This window comes from Talpa europaea (assembly GCF_964194135.1).
Source record: "Talpa europaea genome assembly, chromosome: X".
NCBI lineage: Eukaryota > Metazoa > Chordata > Mammalia > Eulipotyphla > Talpidae > Talpa > Talpa europaea.
The window spans coordinates 38,022,128-38,047,458 of record NC_140081.1 but is presented as its reverse complement, the minus strand read 5'-3'; the positions used below and the strand labels follow the sequence as shown (position 1 = coordinate 38,047,458).

The following is a 25,331-nucleotide window of genomic DNA, read 5'->3' as shown; positions in this document are numbered from 1 at the left end:
AATATATTATAATTTATATATATCTGAAATCACCACAATATATATCTTAAATATATACAATTTTTAATTGTCAACTATAACTCAATAAAGTTGAGGGGAGAGAGAGACAAAAAAACCATGATAAAAGCCATATATGACAAACTCAAACCCAATATTATTCTCATTGGTGAAAAGCTGAAAGCCTTTCCTTTAAGATTGGGAACAAGACAAGGATGACATTTCACACCACTGCTTTTCAATATAATACTGGATGTCCTGGCCAGAGCAATTAGATAAGAAAAGACATAAAAGGAATGCAAATAGGGAAAGAAGAAGTAAAATTATCACTATTTGCAGATGATATGATAATATTCATAGAGAACCCTAAAAACTGGCAGAAAAATAATCAAAATAATCAACCAGTTTAGTAAAGTAGCAGGATGCAAAACCAATACACAAAAATCAAGAGCCTTCCTATATTCAAATAATCAATCTGAAGAAGAAGAAATTAAGAAAAAAACATCCCATGTAAAATTGAAACAAAATAATCAAATACCTGGGAATACATTTAAACAAGGAGGTGAAGGACCTATACAAAGAAAATTGTAGAAAATTATCAAAAGAAATAGAAGAAGATACAAAGAAATGGAAAGGCATTCCCTGTTCATGGATTGGAAGAACTGACATTATTAAAATGACCATCTTACCTAAAGCAATTTAAAGATTAAAAGTTATTCTAATAAAAATCTCAATGACATTCTTCAAAGAAATAGAACAAATATTAATGAAATTCATATGGATTCAGGAAAAAAAAAACCCTCAAATGACCAAAGCTCTCCTGACTAAGAAGAAGGAGAATTAGGGCCTCACACTCCCAGACTTCAAACTATACTACAAAGTCATAATAATTAAAATGGTATGGTACTGGAACAGAAACATACACACAGAATAATGGCATTGAATTGAAAACCCAGAAATAAAGCCACACATATAAGGACAACTGATCTTTGACATAGGTGCAAAGAATATGCAATGGAACAGATACCGTTTTTTCAATAAATGGTGCTGAGAAAACTGGGCTACCACATGAAAAATAATGAAAGTAGACTACTACCTCACACCAAGCACAAAAATCAACTAAATGGGTAAAAGAATTGAGGAGACAAGAGACAAGAGAACTGAAGCCATAAAATATATTGAAGAAAATACAGGTAGAACACTACATGACATACATCTCAGTATTATCTTTAAAGGCTCATTTCCCATAGCAAAGAAAGTCAAGGAAAAAATAAACACCTGGGATTACATTAAGTTAAAAAGCTTATATAGAGTAAAAGAGACATAAATCAAAACAAAGAGACACCCTACTGATTGGGAGTAAATTTTTGCACTCCATACAACTGATAAGGGTCTGATCAGAAAGATTTATAAAGCTCACATGACTCAACAAAGACAAAGAAAACAATCCAGTCAAACAGAGTCATTAATTCAAAAGGGCACCTGCACCCCTATGTTTATAGCAGCACTATTTACAATAGCTAAGCTATGGAAACAACCCAAATGCCCAAAAATAGATGACTGGATCAAGAAGATGTGGTATATATACACAATGGAATATTACTCAGCAATCAAAAAAGATAAACTCATGCAATTTGCAGCAACATGGCTGGTGCTGGAAGGGATCATTCTCAGCGAAATAAGCCAAAAAGAAAAGGAAAAATACCGGATGGTCTCACTCATAGCAGGAATTTAGAAAATCTTAATAAGGGACCAGAAAAAAGACTAATTGTAATAAAGTAAAAATCAAAATCAACAAGTGACTGTAAACCAGAGACACACTATGGGGGGGGGGAGAGATTAGGATCAAATAAGGGGGATGGGAATTGTATTGGGAATATAACCAAGATGAAGATGCATACATTGTGTAAAAATGAAAAATGATGTAAAAATATACAAAATAAAATAAAAAAAATAAAAAATAAATTAAAAAATACAACCCAGAAAAAAATTTAAAAAATGGGCAGAAGAGCTACAAAAACACTCGTCCAAAGAGGAAATGTAGGGCCTCCCCGGTGGCGCAGTGGTTGAGCGCTGGGTTGCGAAGCTGCTCGCGGCCTCTGCGGCGCCAGTTCGATCCCGGCTGCTCCCCGGCCACCGGAGGAGGGGTCCCACATGGCGCGCAGACCTCTCCTCCCGCCCGCTGCTCCCCTCAGCAGTGTACTTCGGCCCTTCTGCCTGCTCTGCTCCCCGCTCTGGCTCTGGTGAATTCTCTCACCCTCCCACGCTTCTGACTGTACCCAGTGCATGTATAAACAAAATAAATAAATAAATAAATAAAGCATGCCTCTATAAAAAAAAAAATTAAAAAAAAGTAAAAAAATAAACAAAGAGGAAATGTAAATGGTCAATAGGTATGTTAAAAATGTTCAATATCCTTTATAATTATGAAAATTCAAATCATAACCACAATGAGATATCACCTCACACCAGTAAGAATGGCACATATTAAATAAACTAGCAAAAACAAATGTTGGCGAGGATGTAAAGAAAAAGGATCTCTCCTACACTGTTGGTGGGAATGCAAACTGGTCCAACCACAATGGAAAGCTATGTGGCGGTTCCTCAGTCTACTAAAAGTGGGGCTACCATATGACTCAGCAGTTCCACACATAGAAATCTATTTGAAGGACACAAACACATTAATTCAAAAGGATACCTGCACCCCCCTGTTTATTGCAGCCCTATTTGTAATAGGTAAGATATGGAATCAACCAACATGCCCAAACGCAGATGACTGGATCAATAAGATGTGGTATATTTACATAATGGAATACTATTCAGCAATCACAAATAAGCAACTCATGCTATTTGGAGCAACATGAATGGAGCTAGAAGGGATCATGCTCAGTGAAAGAAGTCAGAAGGAAAAAGAAAGGGGCCTCCCTCATGGTGCAGGGTTATGTTACAGCATCAAGCATAGCCAGCCACTGCAGCATGAGTTTGATCACTGACAAGGGAGCTAACCCACAGGGCACAGCAGACCTCTCCTGTCTGGCCCACTGCTCCTCTCAGCAGTGCATTCCATTAGATATACCTGCTCTGCTCCCCAATCTGTCTCTGTTGAATCCTCTCACCTCACCCCCCACCTCTGGCATAACTCCAGTTCTTATATGCATAAATAAATAAAAATAAATCTTTTAAAAAAAGAAAAAGAAAAAATATTGGATGGTTTCACTTATAGGAAGAATATAGGGGAACCAAACAAGGGATTGCGGAAAAATAATAACAATAAAAAACAAAACAAAATAAAATTGACAGGCAACTATAAATCACAGACATTCGGCCAGGAAGGATGAGGGAGGGTATCAAGACAGGGGAAGGAAGAGCACAAGGCACTATGGGAATGGTGCATGGGTGAATTGGTGGTAGAATTCTATGGGGACTACACCTGAGAGGAGAAAGCAAACATTGCACAAAAATTAACAATGATGTGAAATAGATATAAGAAAATAAATTATATTTAAAAAATGATCATATGTAGGAAAAAACATGATGAGCTGTTTGAAGGTAGAATAAGAGAACTGGAGTGTATATATTTAATGGTGATAATAAAGCAATATTAGTGTTGTCCTTGGAAGATTAAGTGCTTTTAGGAAGTATTCTGGAATAAAAAAAAACAATAAACACAGTCTGACAACTGAAGAACAGAGGTGTTAAATAACTTGTCTAAGAATCAGAGTCAAGCATGAACTCAAGAACCTTGCCTTTAACTGCACAAGAAAAATGTATCACACAGGTATAAGAGAGGAATATAGCGTCAGTGGAGGTTTTCTCCTGGGAGGATTATCTAACATGGTCCAGGGGGTCACTGGACTGAGAGGAGCTCATGAATTGGGGGAAATGTCTAGCACCTTCTGGACATCAGAGACCATTGCTGACCATGTGTCATAGTGAAGATGGGAAAATTAGAATATGTACAACATAAGGTAGATGGTGAGAGACACCAGTAGACAGCAGATGGGACAGAAACTATGGTTCAAACACACATCATGTGATAGGGAGGTCCAGGAAGGAGAAAACTTCTAGGTGTGGATATAACTGAAGGGAGATATAGGTGAAAGTGCAGGGGTTTGCCAATTGGAGAGGATTCCCAGTGAAGTGGACAACATGCAACAGAATACTGTCCTTCCCCTACCACCATCAGGACTCAAGCTGATATGGTGGGGCAGCACTAAAGCTTAAAGTGTGGCATTGATGGCCTGTCCTGAAGACTGCAGAGATGTAGGTCTGAAAAACCAGAAAGGAGAGTTATTGGTGGTACCATAGTCACTAGCCACATACACAGATCATTTTCACTGGCAATTGGAACCCTCCAGGTCCCTCCATGACTCCCAAAATAGGTAGCTATGGATTAATTTGCCCTGACATACAGTACTCTCTACTGAAAAATGGAAGTTCTGCACCACTAAGACACTTGAGCACATTAGCTAATAATGGAGAGATTGAAAAAGTGTAATACATGATACTTTTACTTTCAAGAGAATATTTCACTTGCAAGAGAGAAAAAAAAACACAAAACCAACCACACGTACATGAAAAATCTGCTCTTATCAGAAACAGAGTTCAAAATCAAAAGGGTAAAGAAATGGAAGAAAACACAGAAAAACTAATTAAAGCTCTATAAGTCAGAAAAACAATTGAACATTCTGAGAAATAAAATTAACAGGAGATTAAAATTAAAATATTAAATAAGAAAGTAATGTAGATGCAGGATTTTAAAAGTTCACTAGAGGAGATAAATCTTTTTGCAGAAAGCTATGGATGGAACAAACCAAATGGAAGATCAAATCAGTGTCCTCAACTATGAGAAAACACAAGGAATGCAGGTGGAAGAAGAAAAAGAGATAGGAAGAAAAAAAATGAAGAAATACTTTAAGAATTATCCAACTCTATGAGGCAAGGGAATCTAATAATAATGGGATTCCAGAAGGGGAAGAGACAGAGAACTTAAATAAAGAAATAGCAGAGGAAAACTTCCCAAGCCTGGAGAGAGAACTAAATATACATGTCTATAAAGCTAAAAACAAAAATGAGCAACAAAAAAACTCATTACCTAAATGTAAAGAGACCTATAACAAGACACATAGTTGTGAAAATTCCAAGAGTTCAAGTAAAGAAGAACATTGAAGCTGGCTAGAGGGAAATAACCTGCAAAAGCCCCTCTATCAAGCTTACATTTCACATCTCTGAGGAAAGACTACAGGAAATGAGAGAATAGAATAATTTGATAAAAAATACCTAAGGATCCAAAAATGCCTTCAAGAATAGTCTATCCTGCAAGACTCTCCTTCAGACATGAGCGGTAAATAAAGTCCTACTCAGACAAACAGAAGAAGGATTTTGCAAACACTAGATCGCCCTCCAAGAAATGTTAGATTGAGCTTCTATCTATTTGAATAGAAGAACATCAACAAAGAACTGAATGAGAAAATAGCTAGATTCATAAAATTAAAAACTAAATGTCAGTAGTAGACCTTCATATATCAATAATTGCACTAAATGCAAATGGAGTGAACTCACCAGTTAAAAGGCACAGAGTGGCAAGTTGGATATGAAAATAGAATCTAACATTATGTTGTCTACAGGAAATGCACCTGAGCTCCACATATAAACATACTTCAGAGTAAAGGGTTGGAAAACAATTCTACAACAAATGGGTCCTAAAGGAAGGCAGGAACAGTTATATCAGACAAAAAATATATCCAGCTAAAAAAGGTAACAAGTGGCAGGAATGGTACTATATAATGATTAAGAGAACAATGCAAGAGGAAGATATAATACTTTCAATGTATATTCACCAAATGAACAGTCATCAAAATATATAAGGTAATTATTAGCAATTTTGAAAACACATTGGGAGCAATACATGAGTGGCTGGGGAAATTTAACGATGCACTTTCACCATAGGACAGATCAATCAGACAGAAAAATAGTAGGGAAACAATAGCCATAAACAAAGAATTAGACTACGCAGACTCAACAGACATTTACTGGGCACTGCACACTGAGAATGGTGATTATACATTCTTCTCAAGTGCACATTTGACATTTTGCAGTAGTATCAATAAATTCATGTATATTGAAATCATACCAAAGCTTCTCTGATAACAATGTTAATATACTAGAAATCAACCAAGAAAAGAAAGAAGCAAAAACCTCTCATGAATAACCTGCTTATGGATACTAAGCAACACACTACTGTATGACTATTGGGCTAGTGACAAAATCAAAGGGGAAATTGAAAAATACCTTGAGAAAAAAATGGAAATGAGCGCATAACTTACCAGAATCTATGGCAAAGAGCAAAAGCAGTTCTAAGAGGGGAGAATATAACAATAGGGCCCACATCAAGAAACAATGAATCATACCGAAGCTTCTCTGATAACAATGTTAATATACTAGAAATCAACCAAGAAAAGAAAGAAGCAAAAACCTCTCATGAATAACCTGCTTATGGATACTAAGCAACACACTACTGTATGACTATTGGGCTAGTGACAAAATCAAAGAGGAAATTGAAAAATACCTTGAGAAAAAAATGGAAATGAGTGCACAACTTACCAGAATCTATGGCAAAGAGCAAAAGCAGTTCTAAGAGGGGAGAATATAACAATAGGGCCCACATCAAGAAACAATGAATAGATCAAATAAATAATCTTATCTCTAACCTTAAGGAACTAGAAAAAGTTAAACAAATATTACGAAAAGCCAGCAGAAGGAAGGAAATAGTAAAAAGCAGAGCAGAAATAAATTATATAGAAATTTAAAAATGCAGTTCAAAAGATTGATGAAATCAAAAACTGAGATACCCCATTGACTGGGAAAAATTTTTGCACACAACACTAATGATAAAGGACTGATCACAAAGATCTATGAGCTGAAGAGACTAAACAAAAACAAAGTAAATAATCCAGTCAAAAAATGGACAGAAGAGCTAAAAAGGAACTTCTCTGAAGAAGAAATGCAAATGGCCAACAGGCATATGAAAAAATGTTCAAAATCACTTGTCATCAAGGAAATGCAAATCAAAACTACAATGAGATACCATCTTACACCAGTGAGAATAGCACATATTAAAAAAAAAATAACTGCTACAATATGTGTTGGCGAGGATGTGGAGAAAAAGGAACTCTCCTGCACTGCTGGTTGGAGTGCAAACTGGAAAGCTGTGTGGAGATGCCTCAACCTGATAAGATGGAGCTTCGATATGATCCAGCAATTCCACTCTTAGGTATTTACCCAAAGGACATGGAATCATTAATTCAAAAGGGCATCTTCACCCCTATGTTTATAGCAGCACTATTTTTTTAAAGATATATTTTTACTTATACAAGAGCTGGGGTACAGGCCAGAGTCACAGGAGGGTGAGAGGATTCACCAGAGACAAAGCGGGGAGCAGAACAGACATATGGAATGAAAGCACTGCTGAGGGGAGCAGCAGGTACAACAGGAGAGGTCTGCCTTGCCATGTGGGATTCTCCCTGGCCAGCTGGGAATCGAACCCGAACCGTGGAGGCTGCGGACAGCTTCACAGCCTTGCACTCAACCTGTTGTGCCACTGGGGAGGTCCTACAGCAGCACTATTTACAATAACTGAGCTATGGAAACAATCCAAATGCCCAAAAATGGATGACTGGATCAAGAAGATGTGGTACATAAACACAATAGAATATGACTCAGTAATCAAAAAAGATAAACTCATGCAATTTGCAGCAACATGGATGGAGCTGGAAGTGATCATGCTCAGAGAAATAAGCTGAAAAGAAAGAGAAAAATACCACATGGTCTCACTCATAGCAGGAATTTAGAAAACCCAAATAAGGGACCAGGAAAAAGACTCATTATAATAAAATCAAAATCAAAAGCAACAAGCGACTGCAAACCAGAGACACACTATGGGGGGGGGGGGGAGGAGAGGAGGGATTAGGGTCAAAATAAGGGGAGTGGGAATTGTATTGGGAATATAACCAAGATGAAGATGCATACATTGTGTGAAAATGAAAAATGATGTAAAAATATATAAAATAAAATAAATAAACTGTTCTCCAAAATAAATAAATAAAAATAAAGAGACAAACATAGTTTCACAAAGAAAAAAGTGGAGAACGTGCAAATAAATAGAATCATAAACAAAAGAGAAGTTCTGACAGATAGTTTAAAAATTCAGATGATCATAAGATATTACTATGAACATTTGTATACTATTAAGTAGAATGACCAGATGAGACAGACAAATTCTTAGAAATATATAACATTCTGAGACTGAGTCAGGAAGAAATAGAACACCCATTGAGATCAATTACAAACACTGAAATTGAAACAGTGATCAAAAGACTCCCAAAGAACAAAACTCCAAGACCAGATGATTTCACTAGTTAGTTCTATCAAAATTCTCAGATGATTTAATGCCTATATTTCTCCAAACGCATACAAAAAAAAAAAAAACTGAGAGAGAAGGAATACTTAGAAACACATTTTGTGTGGCCAAAATGACAGTGATAACAAAACCAGATAATGACACTAAAAAAACAGAAAACTGCAGACCATTTTAGTAATCAACATAACTGCAATAATCCCCAACACAATTTTATCAAACTGAATTCAAAAATTCATTAAAAGGGTCATACACCATGAATAAATGGAATTCATACCAGTAACACAAGGATTGTTCAACATCCTTGATTGATCTAAAATTTAATCAATGTAATTCATATATCAACAAAAGAAAAGATAGAGATCATGCAATCATATCAAGAGATGTCAAGAAGCATTTGATAAGATTAAAAAAAAACTTATGAAAAATAAAACCTAAAAAAATGGCATAGATAGAATATACCACAACATAGTAAAGACCATATATGACAAAACCACAGCTAACACAACTCTCAATGGTGAAAATCTGGAAGTTTTTCCACTAAGATCTGGTACAAGACAAGGATATCCACTTTCCTCATTACTATTTAACATAGTATTGGAAGTTCTAGCTAGAACAATTAGGCAAGAGAAGGATATGAAATGAATCCAAATTGGGAAAGAAGAGTAAGAGCTAATATTATTTGCAGGTGACATGGTAACATACATAGAAAACCCTAAAGATGCCACAAAAATCTAATGGGAACAATTAATCAGGTCAGCAAATTGGCAGGTTACAAAATCAACATACAAGAATCAGTTACCTCCTTATATGCAAACAATGAACTAAAAAGAAGAAATCAAGAAAGTGTTACTTACTGTTGCATCAAAAAGAATTAAATATCCAGGATTAAACTTAACAAAGAAGGGCAAGGGCCTATGCAATGAAAATTATAAGACATTGTTAAAATAAATAAAAAAGACACAAAGAAATGGAAATATATTCTCTGCACATGGATCAGAAGAATTAACTTTGCTAAAATGGCCATTTTACCTAATGCAATATGCAGATGTAATGCAATACCTATAATTTCAGTGGCATTATTAAAAGGTAGTATAAAGATTATGGAAATGCACATGGAATCACAAAAGTCCCTGAATAGATACAATAATCCCAACAAAAGAGTGAAAACTGGTGGTATAACACTCACAGACTTCAAGCTGTACTACAAAGCTATTATAATCAAAATGGTATGGTACTGGAACAAAAGAGACACACAGAGCAATGAAAGAGAATCAAGAGTCCAGAAATAAGCCCACACCTATATGGACAGAAAACCTACCCCCCCCAAAAAAAAAAGAGTCAAGAGTGTATATTGGAGAAAGGAAAGTCTCTTCAACAAATGATGTTGGGCAAACTAGATAGCCACATGCAAAAGAATGAAATTTTATCACTATTTCACACCATAAATAAAAATTAACTGAACATCAAAATAACATTTGAATGTAAATCCTAAAACCACAAAATACATAGAAGAAAACACAAACAAACACCTCCATATTATGGTTTCAGTGATGTCTTTGTAACTTCATCTCCAATAGCAATAGAAAAAAAGAGAATATGAGCAATTGGGACTACACTAAACTAAAAACCTTCTGCACAATAAAATAAATGGTCATTGAAACAAAAATACATCCTAAATATTGAAGAAAATATCTCCTCAACAGAAATATGACAAAACACTTATATCCAAGATGAGCTCAATCAAAAATGTTCAGAGAAGCTAAACAGGCACTTCTCCAAAGAGGTCACACATGCCAAAAAGGAAAATGGAAAAAAAAAAAAACCTACCAAAACCATAATGAGACATCACTTCACACTTGTGGGAATGGCTCATATCAAAAAGAAACAAGTGTTGACAATGATGTCAAGAATGAGGAATGATCATACACTGTGGGTGGGAATATAGACTGGTCCAGCCCTTATGGAAAACAGTATGGGGGTTTCACAAAATATTAAAAATGATGTAGCATATGATGCAGCAATTGCACTCCTAGGTATCTACTTGAAGAATACAAAAACACTAAGTGTTCAAAAACAGATTATTAGATTAGGAAGATGTGATATACACAAAGCAATACTATAGAACCTCAATAAAGATAAATTCCTGTCACTTGAGACAACAGGGATGGAACTGGAAGGGACTATGCCTAGTGAAATTATTCATAAAGAGAAATACAAATATAGTATGGTTTCACTTATGTTTGTAATATAGAGAATCAAAACAAAGTTCAGACAAAACCAAACAAATAATAACTGTTGGAAATCAGACTGTAAAATTGAGGGGTAGGTGGATGAGCAGAGCAGTGTGGAGGATGTGCAATGGATTAATTATAGTATTATACTATGGGTACCTTGGTGATGTATATTGTGTGTTAACATACACCTGAAGGGTGTGATCCTGTATCTCTAAGCCATGCACTGTGCTGTAAACTTTAGTTCATTAGTAAAAGTAACAAAAAATGAAACAAAATGACCTGTTACTGATGCAATCTTTGAAGTTCGGTGAAGTGTTCATGAAAGTCCAATAAACGATCCTACTTTTGCATTTTAAAAGTTAGCATGTATGTCTATGTGTATATACATATTTTTTCCAGCCTCCATCCTACATAGAAGAGAAGCAAATAAAGCATCAATAAATACGTCATTAGAAGGCTGGGTCAATCATCCTGAATATTAGCCACCTGTTCATAGTCTCAGGACACAGAAATTACAACTCTGGATTCCTGTATACAAATCCTAACACACCAAACATAGCACATGTTAAACGAGAAACCTTTTCCTTGTGCGTGGTGTACAAGCCTCAATTCTGAGCTGAATATGATTGGAGAGGAGTCTCCAAGAGAGGATACAAACTGATTATTAAAAAGCTACATCGACTTATAGGCAGGTTTCATTGAATCCATGCTATTATAAACATTTTTGAATTAGATGTCAACATACAAAATGTAGCACATAACACATAAAAATATTGATTCTCTGTTTTTCTTTAAAATTTGTGATATTTGCTAACAAATATGAAGTTGAGTGACACTTCTACAGATAGGGCAAGTGTCCCCCTCCAGTTTGGCACGATGCCTACTAGGTCTGCTTTACTGGTTTTTTTTTTCTAATATACACCATTTTTATAATGTGAAAAAAGCTTTTACATGTTGGTGTATAATGCTCAGCTCCAAAATCCTGCTTTAATTTCATTTAGTTAAAACTTCCTTTCTGATTTCTTTTTTTTCATTTTTTACATCATTGTTCATTTTTAAACAATATTTGCTTCCCCCATCCCCTCAGGAGTAGTCCCCATAGAATTTTCTTCCCCAATGCACATAAAACCTATTGGGCTCCAGTAGCACGGGACAGAGTAATGTCTTAACTGCTTAATCTTTTTTTTTTAAGATTTATTTATTTATTTATACAAGCACCAGGGTACAGGCCAGATTCGCAGGAGGGTGAGAGGATTCACCAGAGACAGAGCAGGGAACAGAACAGGCAGACTGAAGAAATACACTGCTGAGGGGAGTAGTGGGAGAGACAGGAGAGGTCTGCTGCGCCATGTGGGACCCTTGCAGGCCAGCCGGGATTGAATCTGCGCTGCAGAGGCTTCAGACAGCTTCACAGCACTGCACTCAACTGCCTGCGCCACCAAGGGGAGGCCCAACTGTTTAATCTTTACGTAAGTGTTATGATTTCCCAAACAGAAATACCCACCGGTGCTCAATGGGAACAATTCATATTCAGAAGACACCAGGTTTAGTGTTTTCCTACGTTGATTTTTTAGAAATTACCATAAAGTAGGAACAAGAAATAAGGATAAAAGCCATTAATGGAGCCTGTTCCTATGATTATAAGTGAATCATTCTTTGTTTCAAAAATCTGTTCCCTTCCTATCTCTGAGAAACTATGTGCATGCCAGTGTGTGACTGTGTGTGTGTGCGTGTGTGTGTGGGAAGGGATGGAAATGGGCAGACCTGTATGGATTCTGCGGTGGGCTTTCAGGTGAGAGCTTTTGGTGTACACTTTGCTGCATCCTGCAAAGTCACACTGGTGAATCCGTCTTCTCTTCAAGTCAATGGCCTCTTCTCCCTGCGTTTGGGTCATTGCCGTTGGTCTGAGCAAAGAAAGATAGGCCAAAGAATGATTTTAAAGTGAAGACTAAAATGGACTTACATACAGTGAGACCACCTCATATATGCATTTAATTTACGCAAATTTAACACCAAGCCCATAAGAGGAAAACAGTAATTGAAATAGTTTAAGCAATTTCCTCAACAAGGCCTTTTTCCTCTGTAAGTGCGGAACCCAGGTTATGATTTCCCTTGGAGGTTTCTATTCCCAAACAGTGTGGGCATTTCACTCTTTAAGTTTCATTCTTGTGTTTAAAGAAATGCATTTTCATACAACAAGTTTGCTAAAACACAAGTCAACTACTTCATTAGTTCCAACATTGAAAAACAAGGTTGATTCAAACTTACAGAGGGAAACACTATACAATTGCACTTTGTAAGAAATTTGAAGATTTTTCAAGGGTAAATTGATTATCAACAATTGGAACATAAATCTCCTATAACATGCATACCCATATATATCTTTGCACATAAACACATATCTTTACTGGGAGGCAATTACCTGTATATTGTTGTCTTCAAATTCTGACTTTTGTGTCTGAGATCACTCCAGTTTTACCACAGACACATAATGTACACAGAGATAGACCTGAAGTAAAGATAAAGGTACTTACTCTTGCTGTAGTCCCTGAATACTCCGTAAGGCTGAGGATCCACTCTGAATTGCACTCTCTTCACTGTCACTTGGAATCTCCAGTGGAGACATGGAGGTGGGGTCAACTTTTACTAAAACAAAGAAAAGAAGCATTGTGGACTACAAATATGTGCCTCTGTAATTTTCAGGATTCCCTAGTTTGGCTCACAATGAGAAGTAGCAGCAAGATAGAGAAATAAGAAAAAGCAAAGATGGAAGAAGTGTATGGAAGGAAGAGAAAAACATTCAGAATTTTTGGCACAGCAGGAAACAGAAGTTCCTTTAAGGGAAGGGAAGTAAGGAATGTTCTGGTGCCACTAGATTTAGCTTTTCCAACATAGTAATTGTGACAGGACAGTACATTACTCTAGAATAGGTAAGGTCACAGTATGAGTCAATGCTCTTATTTCCAGTCCCCAGGACAAGGTCTGTTAAAATGTCAGGTTCAAAATTTCTTTCTTTTTTCTTTTCCTTTTTAATTCTCTTTAAAAAAAACACCATTGTTTTACAACCTTAATTTTTTTTGGTATTATAGGATTTCAGGTCACCAGAACTCTCCCACCACCAAAGCACCTGTAGTCTTCCACCATAGTCCATTGTGCTCTCAGTCCTCCCTACCCTGTTCTTAGACTTCTCCCTCCCTTCCTCTCTTCTTTTGGATGGCTCAGATATATGGTCAGTTTTATTGAGTGGGTTTGAAAGTTTGTCTTTCAATTAGATTTTATTTTTATTTTATTTATTAAGCTTTTTAAATTTTTCTTTAAATTTTCTTTTTTAAATTTTCTTTCTTGTCCATTTTTGCACAATATTTCTCCCATAAGTTATAGACCACATAAGTCTCCCACTATTGCATCACCATGAAACTTCACTATAGTCCCTTTGCTCTCCCCCCCCCCCCGTTTTGTCCCTTCTTCCTCCCCCTCCCCTGATGTATGCCTCAGATCTATAGTTTGCCTGCTATTTTGCTTCTTTTTTGACCTTTGGCTTGATTTCCCTATATTCTATTTATACAAGAACCGGGGTACAGGTCAGATGTGCGGGAGGGTGAGAGGATTCACCAGAGACAGAGTGGGGAACAGAACAGGCAGACTGACAGAAATGCATTGCTGAGGGGAGCAGCTGGCGAGACTGGAGAGGTCTGCTGCACCATGTGGGATTCTTGCTGGCTGGCTGAGATTGAACCCTTGCTGCAGAGGCTGCGGACAGCTTCACAGCGCTGCACTCAACATCCTGCGCCACCAGGGAGGCCTGAGTTTATCTTTTTTAATTGCTGAATATTATTCCACTGTGTATAGAAACCACATTTTCTTGTTCCATTCACCTGTTTGGGGGCATTTAGGTTGTTTTCATATCTTAGCTATTATAAATAGTGCTGCAATAAACATGAATGCAGGTTTGCTTTCAAATTAAAGTTTCTGTGTCCTTCGGGTAGATTACTAGGAGTGGAATCACTGGGTCATATGGTAGATCAATTTTTAGTAATTTGAGGGTCCTCCACACAGCTTTCCATAGTGGTTTGACCACTTTGTATTCCCACCAGCAGTGTAGGAGGGATCCTTTTTCTCCACATCCTCACCAGCATTTGTTGTTGCCAGTATTTTTGTTTTGATTTGTTTTGTTTTTTTCTTTTCTAATATGGGCCTTTCTCACTGGTGTGAGGCAGTATCTCGTGGTTTTGATTTGCATTTCCCTGATTATAAGTAAGGTTAAGCATTTTTTTCCCCAATCCCTCCTTTCCCCGCCCCTCACCCCACATAGTGTGTCTCTGGTTCATAGTTGTTTGTTGATTTTGATTTTTTCTTTCTGAGCATTTTTGTCATATACCTCCTGGCCATTTGCATTTCCTCTTTGGAGAAGTGTCTTTTTTAATTATCTGCCCATTTTGACTGGGTTGCTTGCTTTGTTTTTGTGGAGTCATGTGACCTCTTTGTAGATCATTAATATCAGTCTCTTATTGGCTGCATGGAGTGCAAATATTTTCTTCCAATCTGTGGGTTGTCTCTTTATTTTTGTCATTGTCTCCTTTGCGGTATAAAGAAACTTTTTATTTTGATGTAGTCCTAGCTGTTTATCTTTGCCTTCATTTTCTTTGCTACTGAAGAAGAGTCCTCAAAGATGTTTCTGAGTTTTATATAATGGAGTGCTGTGCCTATGCTTTCTTCTTTGTATTTTATGTTTTCAGTTCTTTTTTTTTTTTGTTTTCAGTTCTTACATTCAAGCATTTTATCCATTTTCAGTTGTTTTTTTGTGTATGGTGTGAGATAGTAATCTAGTTTCATTCATTTGCATATAGCAGTCCAGTTTTCCAAGCATCATTTATTGGAGAGCCTTTCCTTATTCCATTGAACATTCCTTGCTCCTTTGTCATAGATAAGTTGACCATATATGTGTCACTTTATTTCTGGCACTTCAATTCAATTGCATTGATCTGTGTGTTTTTGTTCCAGTACTATTCTGTTGTAGTATTATGGCTTTGTAGTATAGTTTGTATTCTGGGAGTATAATACCTCCTTTTATCCCCTTTCTAGTCAGCAGAGCTTGGATTATTTGAAGGTTTTTTTTTTTTTTGCGATTCCATATGAATTTCAGCAGTATTTGTTCTATTTCTTTAAAGAATGACATTGAGATTTTTATTAGAATTTTATTTTATTAGAATTTTTATTAGAATTTTATTAGAATCTGTACATTGCTTTTGGTAGGATGGTCATTCTGATGTTAATTCTTCCTATCCATGAGCAGGGAATATCTTTCCATTTCTTTGTGTCTTCTTTTTCTTTTTTTAAAAAAGATTTATTTATTCATGCATACAAGAACTGGGGTACATGCTAGATGTGTGGGAGGTTGAAAGGATTCACCAGAGACAGAGCAGGGAACAAAATGGGCAGACTGACTGAAATACATTGCTGAGGGGAGCAGCAGATGAGCAAGAGATGTCTGCCAGCGTGATGTGGGTATCTCCCTGCCTGGCTGTGATCGCACCCACACTGTAGAGTGCTGTGCTCAACCCGCTGCACCACCAGGGAGGGCCTCTTCTACTTCTTTTAACAATGATTTGTAATTTCCTTTGTACAGATCATTCACTTCCTTTGTTAGGTTTATTCCCAAGTACTTAATTTTTTTGAGTGCAATTGTAAATGGGACGGTTGATTTCTTCTTCTTCAGATTGATAGTTTGCATATAAGAAGGCTACTGATTTTTGAGTGTTGATATTGTAACCACTACTTTACTGAACTGGTTTATTATTTTAATATTTTTTTCCCTGTGGCATTTCTAGGGTTCTTTCTATATATTATCAAATCATCATCAAATAGTGATCATTTTACTTCTTCTTTCCCTATTTAGATTCCTTGTTTTGCTTTCTCTTTCCTAATTGCTCTAGCTAAGACTTTCTGTATTATATGGAATAGCAGTGGTAAGAGTGGACATTCTCGTCTTGTTCAAGATATTAATGGAGGGCCTCCCCTGGTGGCGCAGCAGTTGAGCGCTGGGCTGTGAAGCTGCCTGCAGCCTCTGCAGCACTGGTTCGATCCCCGGCCACCAGTGAGGGTCCCACATGGCACGCAGACCTCTCCTGCCGTGACCACTGCTCTCTTCAGCAGTGTACTTCATCCGTCTGCCTGTTCCCAGCTCTGGCTCTGGTGAATTCTCTCACCCTCCCACGCTTCTGACTGTACCCAGTGCTTGTATAAATAAATAAATAAATCTTTAAAAAAATATATATTAATGGGAAGACTTTCAATTTTTCACCATTAATAATGATATTAGCAGGCCTCCCTGGTGGCCTAGAGGTTAAGTCTCAGTGCAATCACTGCTATGGCCTGAGTACAATCCCCAGCCAGGGAGTTAATCCACATATGGTGCAGCAGACTTCTCCTGTCATGCCCAATGCTCCCCAGAGTAGTGTCTCTGGCGAATTCTCTTATTCCCAACACCTCTGGCCTACATCCCAGTTCTTCTACACACAAATAAATAATATTAAAAATAAAGTAAAAATGATAAAATGAATGATATTAGCTGTGGATTTGTCATATATGACTTTTATTGCATTAAGATGTATTCCTTCTATCCCAGGAATTTAGAGGGCTTTCATCATAAATTGATGTTGAACTTTATCAAATCTTTCTTAGCATCTATTGATATGGCTATATGGCTTATGTTTTTCTTTTTGTTGATGTGGTAGATTAAATTAATTGATTTTTAGATGTTGAACCATCCTATGTCCATGGGTAAATCCCACTTGGACATGGTATATTATCCTTTTGATGCATTGTTGGATTCAGTTTGCAAAGATATTATTGAGGAATTTAACATCTGTGCTTATTAGGGAGATTGCTCTGTAGATTTCTTTTTTTGCATTGTCTTTGTTTGGTTTTAGTATTAGTGTAATGTTGACTTTGCAAAATGTATTTTCTTTTTTTTTTTTAAAGATATATTTATTTTTATACAAGAACCGGGGTACAGGTCAGATGCACGGGAGGGTGAGAGGATTCACCAGAGACAGAGTGGGGAACAGAACAGGCAGACTGACGAAATACACTGCTGAGGGGAGCAGCGGGTGAGACAGGAGAGGTCTGCTGTGCCATGTGGGATTCTCACCGGCCTGGATCCAATCTGCACTGCAGAGGCTGTGGACAGCTTCACAGTGCAGTGCTCAACCACCTGCACCACCAGGGCAGCCCACAAAATGTATTTTCTAGTATGCCTTCTTTCATGATTTTTTGAAAGAGTTTTTGTAGGGTAAACACCTGGTCCTTTTTGAATGTTTGGTAAGAATTCATTTGTGAAACCATATGATTCTGGGCTTTTGTTTGAGGAGGGTTTTGATTACTGTTCCAATTTTGCTATTCATAATTTCTTTTTAACAGGATTTCTACTTCTTCATTGTCAGCTTTGTATGGTTGCATAGTTCTAAGAATTTGACCATCTCTTCTAGATTGTTGAACTTGTTTGCATATATACATTCACAGTAATCTCTGATAATACTATGGATTTCTGCAATATCTGTTGTTATTTCTCCTCTTTCATTTATGATCCTATTTACTTGAGTTTTCTCCCTTTTTTCCTTGTGAAACTAGATAAACATTTGTCTATTTTGTTTATTTTGTCAAAGAACCTGCTTTGGGCTCCATTGATCATTAGGATAGTCTTTTATATTTGTATATATTTTATTTTGGCCCTTATTTTTTTTATTGTTCATTCTTTTCTTTTTCTTTTTTTAATTTTATTTTTATATACCCTATACAATTGCAACCCCCTTATTTTGACCCCAATCCCTCCTTTCCCCACCTCCCCCATAGTGTGTCTCTGGTTCATAGTTGTTTGTTGATTTTCATTTTTTCTTTCTTATAGTTATTCTTTTTCCTGGTCCCTTATTTAGGTTATCTAGATTCCTGCTATGAGTGAGATCATCCAGTATTTTTCTTTTTCGTTCTGGCTTATTTCACTGAGCATGATCCCTTCCAGCTCCATCCATGTTGCTGCAAATTGCATTTGTTTATCTTTTTTGAATGCTGAGTAATATTCCATTGTGTATATGCACCACATCTTCTTGATCCATTCATCTATTTTTGGGCATTTGGGTTGTTTCCAAAGCTTAGCTATTGTAAATAGTGCTGCTATAAACATAAGGGTGCAGGTGCTCTTTGGAATTAATGTTTCTCTGTCCTTTGGGTAAATACCTAGGAGTGAAATTGCTGGATCATATGGAAGCTCTATCTTTAGTAGGTTGAGGAATCTCCACGCAGCTTTCCATAGTGGTTGGACCAGTTTGCACTCCCCCCATCAGTGCAGGAGAGTTCCTTTTTCTCTACATCCTCGCCAACATTTGTTGCTGCTAGTTTTTTTTTTTTTTTAATATGTGCCATTCTCACTGGTGTGAGATGGTATCTCATTGTAGTTTTGATTTGCATTTCCCTGATTGCAAGTGATGTTGAACATTTTTTCATATGCCTGTTGGCCATTTGCATTTCCTCTTCAAAGAAGTTTCTATTTAGCTTTTCTGCCCATTTTTTTAAATAATAAATTTTATTTTTATATTCCCCATACAATTTCAACCCCCCCATTCTGACCCCAATCCCTCCCCTCCCGCCCCCCACCCCCCCAAAAAGTGTCTTTGGTTCATAGTTGACAGAATTATTTTCTTTGGTTTTGTTGAGTCTCATCAGCTCTTTGTAGATTTTTGGGATCAGTCCTTTATCATTAGTGTTGTGTGCAAAAATGTTCTCCCAGTAGGTGGGGTTTCTCTTTGTTTTTGTTACTGTCTCTTTTGCTATGCAGAAGCTCTTTAATTTGATGTAGTCCCAGCTGTTGATTTTTGCCTTCACTATCACTGCTTTGGGTGATGTGTCTGTAAAGATGTTTTTGCGGTGCATGTCATGTTGTGTTTTGCCTATATTTCCTTCTATATATTTTATGGTTTCAGGTCTTATGTCTAGTTCTTTAATCCATTTTGAGTTGGTTCCTGTGCATGGTGTGAGGTAGTAGTCAAGTTTCATTCTTCTGCATGTAGTGACCCAGTTTTCCCAGCACCATTTATTGAACAAACTTTCATTGCTCCATTGCATATTCTTTGCTCCTTTGTCAAAGATTAGTTAACCGTAAATATTTGGGTTTATTTCTGGGTTTTCTATTCATGCCATTGGCCCGTGTGTCTGTTCTGTTTCCAATACCATACAGTTTTGATTATTATGGCTTTGTAGTATAGTTTGAAATCTGGGTGAGTGATGCCTCCATTCCCTTATTTTTTTTCCAGGAGGGTTTTGGCTATTCGGGGTTTTTGCTGGCTCCATATGAATTTCATCAATATTTTTTTCTATTTCTTTGAAGAATGACATTGAAATTTTAATTGGAATAGCATTGGATCTATAGATTGCTTTTGGTAGGATGGCCATTTTGATAATTTTAATTCTTCCTATCCATGAGCAGGGGATGTCTTTCCATTTCTTTGTGTCTACTTCTATTTCTTTTAATTGGCTCTTATTTTTTTTCAACATTTATTTTTTTTTTATACAAGAACCAGGGCACAGACTAGATGCATGGAAGGGTGAGAACATTCACCGTTGACAGAGAAGGGAACAGAACAGGCAGACTGATGAAATACACTGCTGAGGGGAGCAGCAAACAAAACAGGAGAGGTCTGATTCAGCATGTGGGATTCTCACCAGCTGGCTGGGATCAAACACACGCTGCAGAAGCTTCGGACAGCTTCACAGCACAGCACTCAACTGCCTGTGCCACCAGGGGGGCCCATATTTCTGCTGATATTTTTATTATTTCCTATCTTCTGCTGGATTTTAATATTGTTGTTCTTTTTATAGTTCTTTGAGATGGGCGATTATATTGTTCTTTGTTTTTGCAGGGGAACTCTTTCTTGTTTCTTAATGTGGGCCTGTATTGCTATATACTTCCCTTTTATTACTGCTTTTGCTATGTCCCATGCATTCTGGAAAGTTGTATCTCCTTGTAATTTGTCTCAGTGTATCTTTTACTTTCTTATTTGACTTCCTCATTGATCCAGTGGTCTTTCGGTAGCATATTGTTCATTTTCCATGTAATAAGGTGGCTCCTTGCTTTCTTTGCATAGTTGATTTCTAGTTTGATGTCTTTATGGTCAAAGAAGGTAGTAGGTATGATTTTGATCTTCCTATATTTGTTGATGTTTTTCTTTTTTCCTAGTACATGCTCTATCCTGGAGAAAGATCCATGTGCACATGAGAAAAATTTGCATTCAGGTTTATTTTGGGTGCAGTGTCCTATAGATATCTGTTAGGGCCATGTGGTCTAGATCTTTATTTAGGGCTATTGTGTCCTTGTTTATTTTCTGTTTTGTTGAGCTGTCTATTGGTGAGAGCAGGGTGTTGAAGACTTCTACTACATATGTATTTTTTCTGATGTCTATTTTCAGAGATGATCACAATTGTCTAGTATATTTTGGTGCTCCCTCATTTGGTGAGTGTATATTGATGAGTGTTACATCTTCCTGGTTAATTGTCACCTATATCATATAGTCTCCATTTATATCTCTTGTCACCTTTTTTAGTTGGAAATCTATTTTATGTGATATAATTATGGCTGCCCCTGTCTTCTTTTGGAAAACTTTGTAGAATTTTTTCCAACACTTTACTTTCTATATTGATCGTTTCCAGTTAGGCTTGTTTCCTGGAGGCAGTGGAAAGTTGGATTCTGTTTTCTTATCCAGCCTTCTACTCTGTTTCTTTTTCTTGGTGACTTTAGTCCATTTAAGTTTAGGGTGATACACTGAAGTCCCTACTTGGTATTTTGTTCATCATTTCTTAGTTCTAATTAGCACCTTGTTAAATTCTTCCTGTTCATTCTATTGATTCAGACTATAAGGCTTCTTGTCATATTTTTTTGGAAAGGAGGTTTAGTAGAAGCAAATTTCCAAAGATTTTGTCTGAGAAGGTCTTCATTTTCCCTTCAAAGAGGAAGGAGCTTCCTCAAAGAGGTTTTGCAATCAAATTCTCTGAAAAACTCCACGGCTGTCCTGATACTGAGACTCACTCTGGAGTTCAGAACACATTTTTTGAATTTTGTTCATCTAAATGGAAACTTTTCAATGAGATGAAATACATAACTAGCAAAAATAAATGTAATATGTAACAAGTAAGAAACCAGAAATATTTTATAAATGTTGATGCTTTCTCTTGTGCTCCAACTTATTGTGTGTCATTCCCTTCCCATATCAAGGTTTAAGCATACTATTTCAGAGACCACTAGGCTAATGGTCTTAGCCTGAAACTACAAAGATATTTAAAAATATATATATTCAGTTTTTTTTTGAGTGGCTCTGATAAACTTATGGATATTTTTTGGTGAATTCAAAGTTTGTCATTAATGGTACCACAGTTTCTATATCATCAAATTCTCACATGGGGACTTTTGCTTTCCCATTTCCTTTTTTTTTTTTTTAACTATCTCTCTTTATATGAGAATTGATAAACCATAATTGTTCACCCAATCCCATTTCCTTTTTTTTGTTTAACTATTTCTCTTTATACGAGAATTGATAAACTGTAATTGTTCCCCCAATTCACTCTTTTTAAAAACTTTCATTGATGTAACATTGCTCTATAACATTTTATAGGTTTCAGGTGTGTATCGTTATAAATCAACATGTCTATATAATACAATACTCTCATCACTGAAAATCCAATTCCATCCTTTACACCCCTTTTACCTGATTTACACATACCCATTCCCTCTTTCCTCTGGCAACTACTGATTTTGTCCTGAAGTCTAAAAGTTTACACTGTATGATAACCATATTTTAATTAACATCCTCATGGTCTCTCAAAAACGTTATCATTACCACAATTTACCACTAGTTCATGACAATATTTTTATTCAAAAGAACACTGCAGAGTCTCAGCAACTTGATGCTCAGTAAGGTGTTTTTCAGTCTCCTACATTTAGTGATGGTGTTATCACAAGACACTGAAATTCAAAGAAAATTTTAGAAAGATTTTTTTTTATACTGAGATGAAATCTAGTCTCTAGACACATATCTTTCCTTTGGTCTTAAAATTCCTACTATTCACTTATCAATTCTACATTTGACATGGATTTGAATCTCTCTCCTCTGATTATAAATGAATTTTCCAAAGTTATTCCAAAGGCATAACATAAGAAACTGATCATAATTGTACAGATGTGGTGAAGCTAAATATCTTGAACCACTATAGAGACCATAAAATTTTCTTTGATCATTTCCAATTATAAACACAGAAGATATACCTCCAGGAAAAGAACTGGGTGTCTGGGGGACAGTGGTGGGAGGGAGACTTAATTTATATCTTTCTGAATTCTGAACATATATTTAAAATTATGTAAAAATGACGATTACCACATATGAACTATCTCCAGGAAAAAAAAATGAGGTTTGCTTGCTCATTAAAGTATTTGTTACAAGAAAACAACTATTTGCCACTGTATTAGGTTCTCTGGAGATGCCCAAAGAGAAATAAGATAGAATCTTGTCCTTGAGGAATTTACAATTCAGTTGGGAAGAATGCCTGTACTCTGTGCTACAGGCAAGAAAAAGGTAAAATGGAAGTTGATAGCAGACAAATGAGAGGGAATACAGGAAGGATGGCAATATTTCAAAGAGGAATATTTTACCTGTAGGGAAGAAAAAAAAATAAGGTTTGGGGAGAGGCAGAAGCTAAGACAGGTTAAGTGTATAAAATTTTCCACCAAAGCATTCTTAGCATAATAGAAGAATAAACACATTATCCAGGAAAGGTACCTTAATAGGCCTAAAACATTTTTTGAGTTTGATTCTTATCTTAAAATGTTATTCAAATTTTATATTTTGCTTTTTAATAAAAATCATACTTAAATAATATAAAATGTTTTATATTAATATCAAATAGTATAAAGATTCTAGGAAGATGCACATTATTTCACTCAAGGATAAGATTACCCCAATTTGAGAAGCATGAGCTAAGCAAAAGAGCGTTATTATAAATTCTTAAGCATTGAAAAATCATGATAAAAACAGTGTTTCTGTAAAGTTACTCTCAAAACTGTACAAGAATAACTGGAAGGGGTGAAAAAGAGAAGAGGTGATGACTCAAAAAAAGAGTAGATGGAGGAAGGCGTGTCCCAGAAAAGAGGCACATTGATGCTTACCTGATCCAGCATTTTTGCCATCTCCTCCAATGAGTGGGACTGTAATAGCTGCAGAGCCCCCATCTGCAGGCAAAGTAGTATACACCATGGGCAGCGACTGCACCACCACTGGGATGGTCTTCAGGCTACCCAGCTTATCTGGCAGACTGACTGAGGGGATGGTGTGAATCACATGTAATATTTGCTGGCTACCAGTGCCCTGATGGGCCAGGATAGAGCCTGGAGTCAGAACTGTAGGGATATTTGCCGAAGTGCTTGTGTCAGATGTTGAAGTGGATACTACAAGGGTCTGGGGAGCAGGCTGTGACTTGAGAGGACGTATTGGAGCCTGCAGCATGCTAGCAGGTTGGAGAGGAGCTTTTGGCTTGTGAAAGGAGAGGTCGACTGGTTCCACCTGGGGCAGGTTGAAATCATTAGCCAGAAGTTCTTCTGGGGGCTCAATCTTGATGTCATTAAACAGTGCTGGGTTCTCCATAGAGTTGGCATCCAGGAGTGGTGGAGATGTCATATTACCTCTGTCTGCTGTCTTAGGGGAATCTCTAATCTGAACAGAGCCAGTAACCTAATGAAATAAATAAGTAAAACAAATGAGAGGTGCAAAAATAATCAGTGTTAGTACCCTGAAGAAGAATCATGTGAACAATGAAAGAAAAAATCCCCTCTATATTTACTCATGGGCAGAATATACAGAGGTAAGATAAATGAGACAGGAGCACATTTAAGAAGAAAAAGGAAGGTAAACTTTACTAAGCAGCAGTAACAGGTCTTGTATCAAACAACTAGTAGAAATTATTTTGTTTAATCTTTATAATAATCCTGTGAGATTAAAGTCAACACATTATGAATATGCACTATACACACTGTGCTAAGCCCAGTGCAGTTACATATGAATAAGATACAGTCATAACGATAGAATAATATGGGTAGTTTATACCACAAAAGTGGTGGGCTAGCCATATAAGCAAGGTATTTTTGAAAAAGAAAAGGCAATGATTCATTCTGTCTAGACAAGATCAGGGAAGGCTTCAAGGAGGACATGATATGATTTGCTAGGCGGAGAAGGGGTAATAAAGATATTTCTGTCTGCAGAGATATGACAACAGGCAATATGTCTAGGTAATAATGATGTAGTACAATTAGATGTATTATATTCTGAAAAGAATTGTATTTTAATTGAAATCACATTGCATTTTAATGTGTATAAATTTTGGGTGTGCATTATTATATGTCAACATGTGTATATACCACATTAAGTTCACCACTAAAAGTTCAATTCTATCCCTTCAACATAAATTTGACCCATTTAAATTGAGTTATTTTAAAAACACTAATGAACGATCCCTTCAAAGATTATACATAAATTAAGATAAAACCTCAACATAATTTAAAACTTGTTAAAAATTTTGTGAATTCAAAATTCAGGGACATTGGGAAATGTATATGCCTCTCTGGACCTTAAAGATAGCCTTGGAGATGA

At 36.5% G+C, this 25,331-nt stretch overlaps 1 protein-coding gene across 1 annotated transcript in view; it reads right to left on the bottom strand.

Moving 5' to 3' along the window:
• The window catches only part of KLF8 (KLF transcription factor 8), a gene marked incomplete at its 3' end in the record, with an annotated part of 92,373 nt that overhangs the window by 35,605 nt on the left and 31,437 nt on the right, over positions 1-25,331 (bottom strand). The window contains exons 2-4 of the mRNA XM_084259236.1: positions 23,855-24,416; positions 13,185-13,296; positions 12,415-12,554 (exon numbers count right to left, since the gene is read on the bottom strand). Of these exons, the coding sequence (XP_084115362.1) occupies positions 12,415-12,554; positions 13,185-13,296; positions 23,855-24,416 (814 nt within the window). The remainder of the gene's footprint in view (positions 1-12,414; positions 12,555-13,184; positions 13,297-23,854; positions 24,417-25,331) is intronic.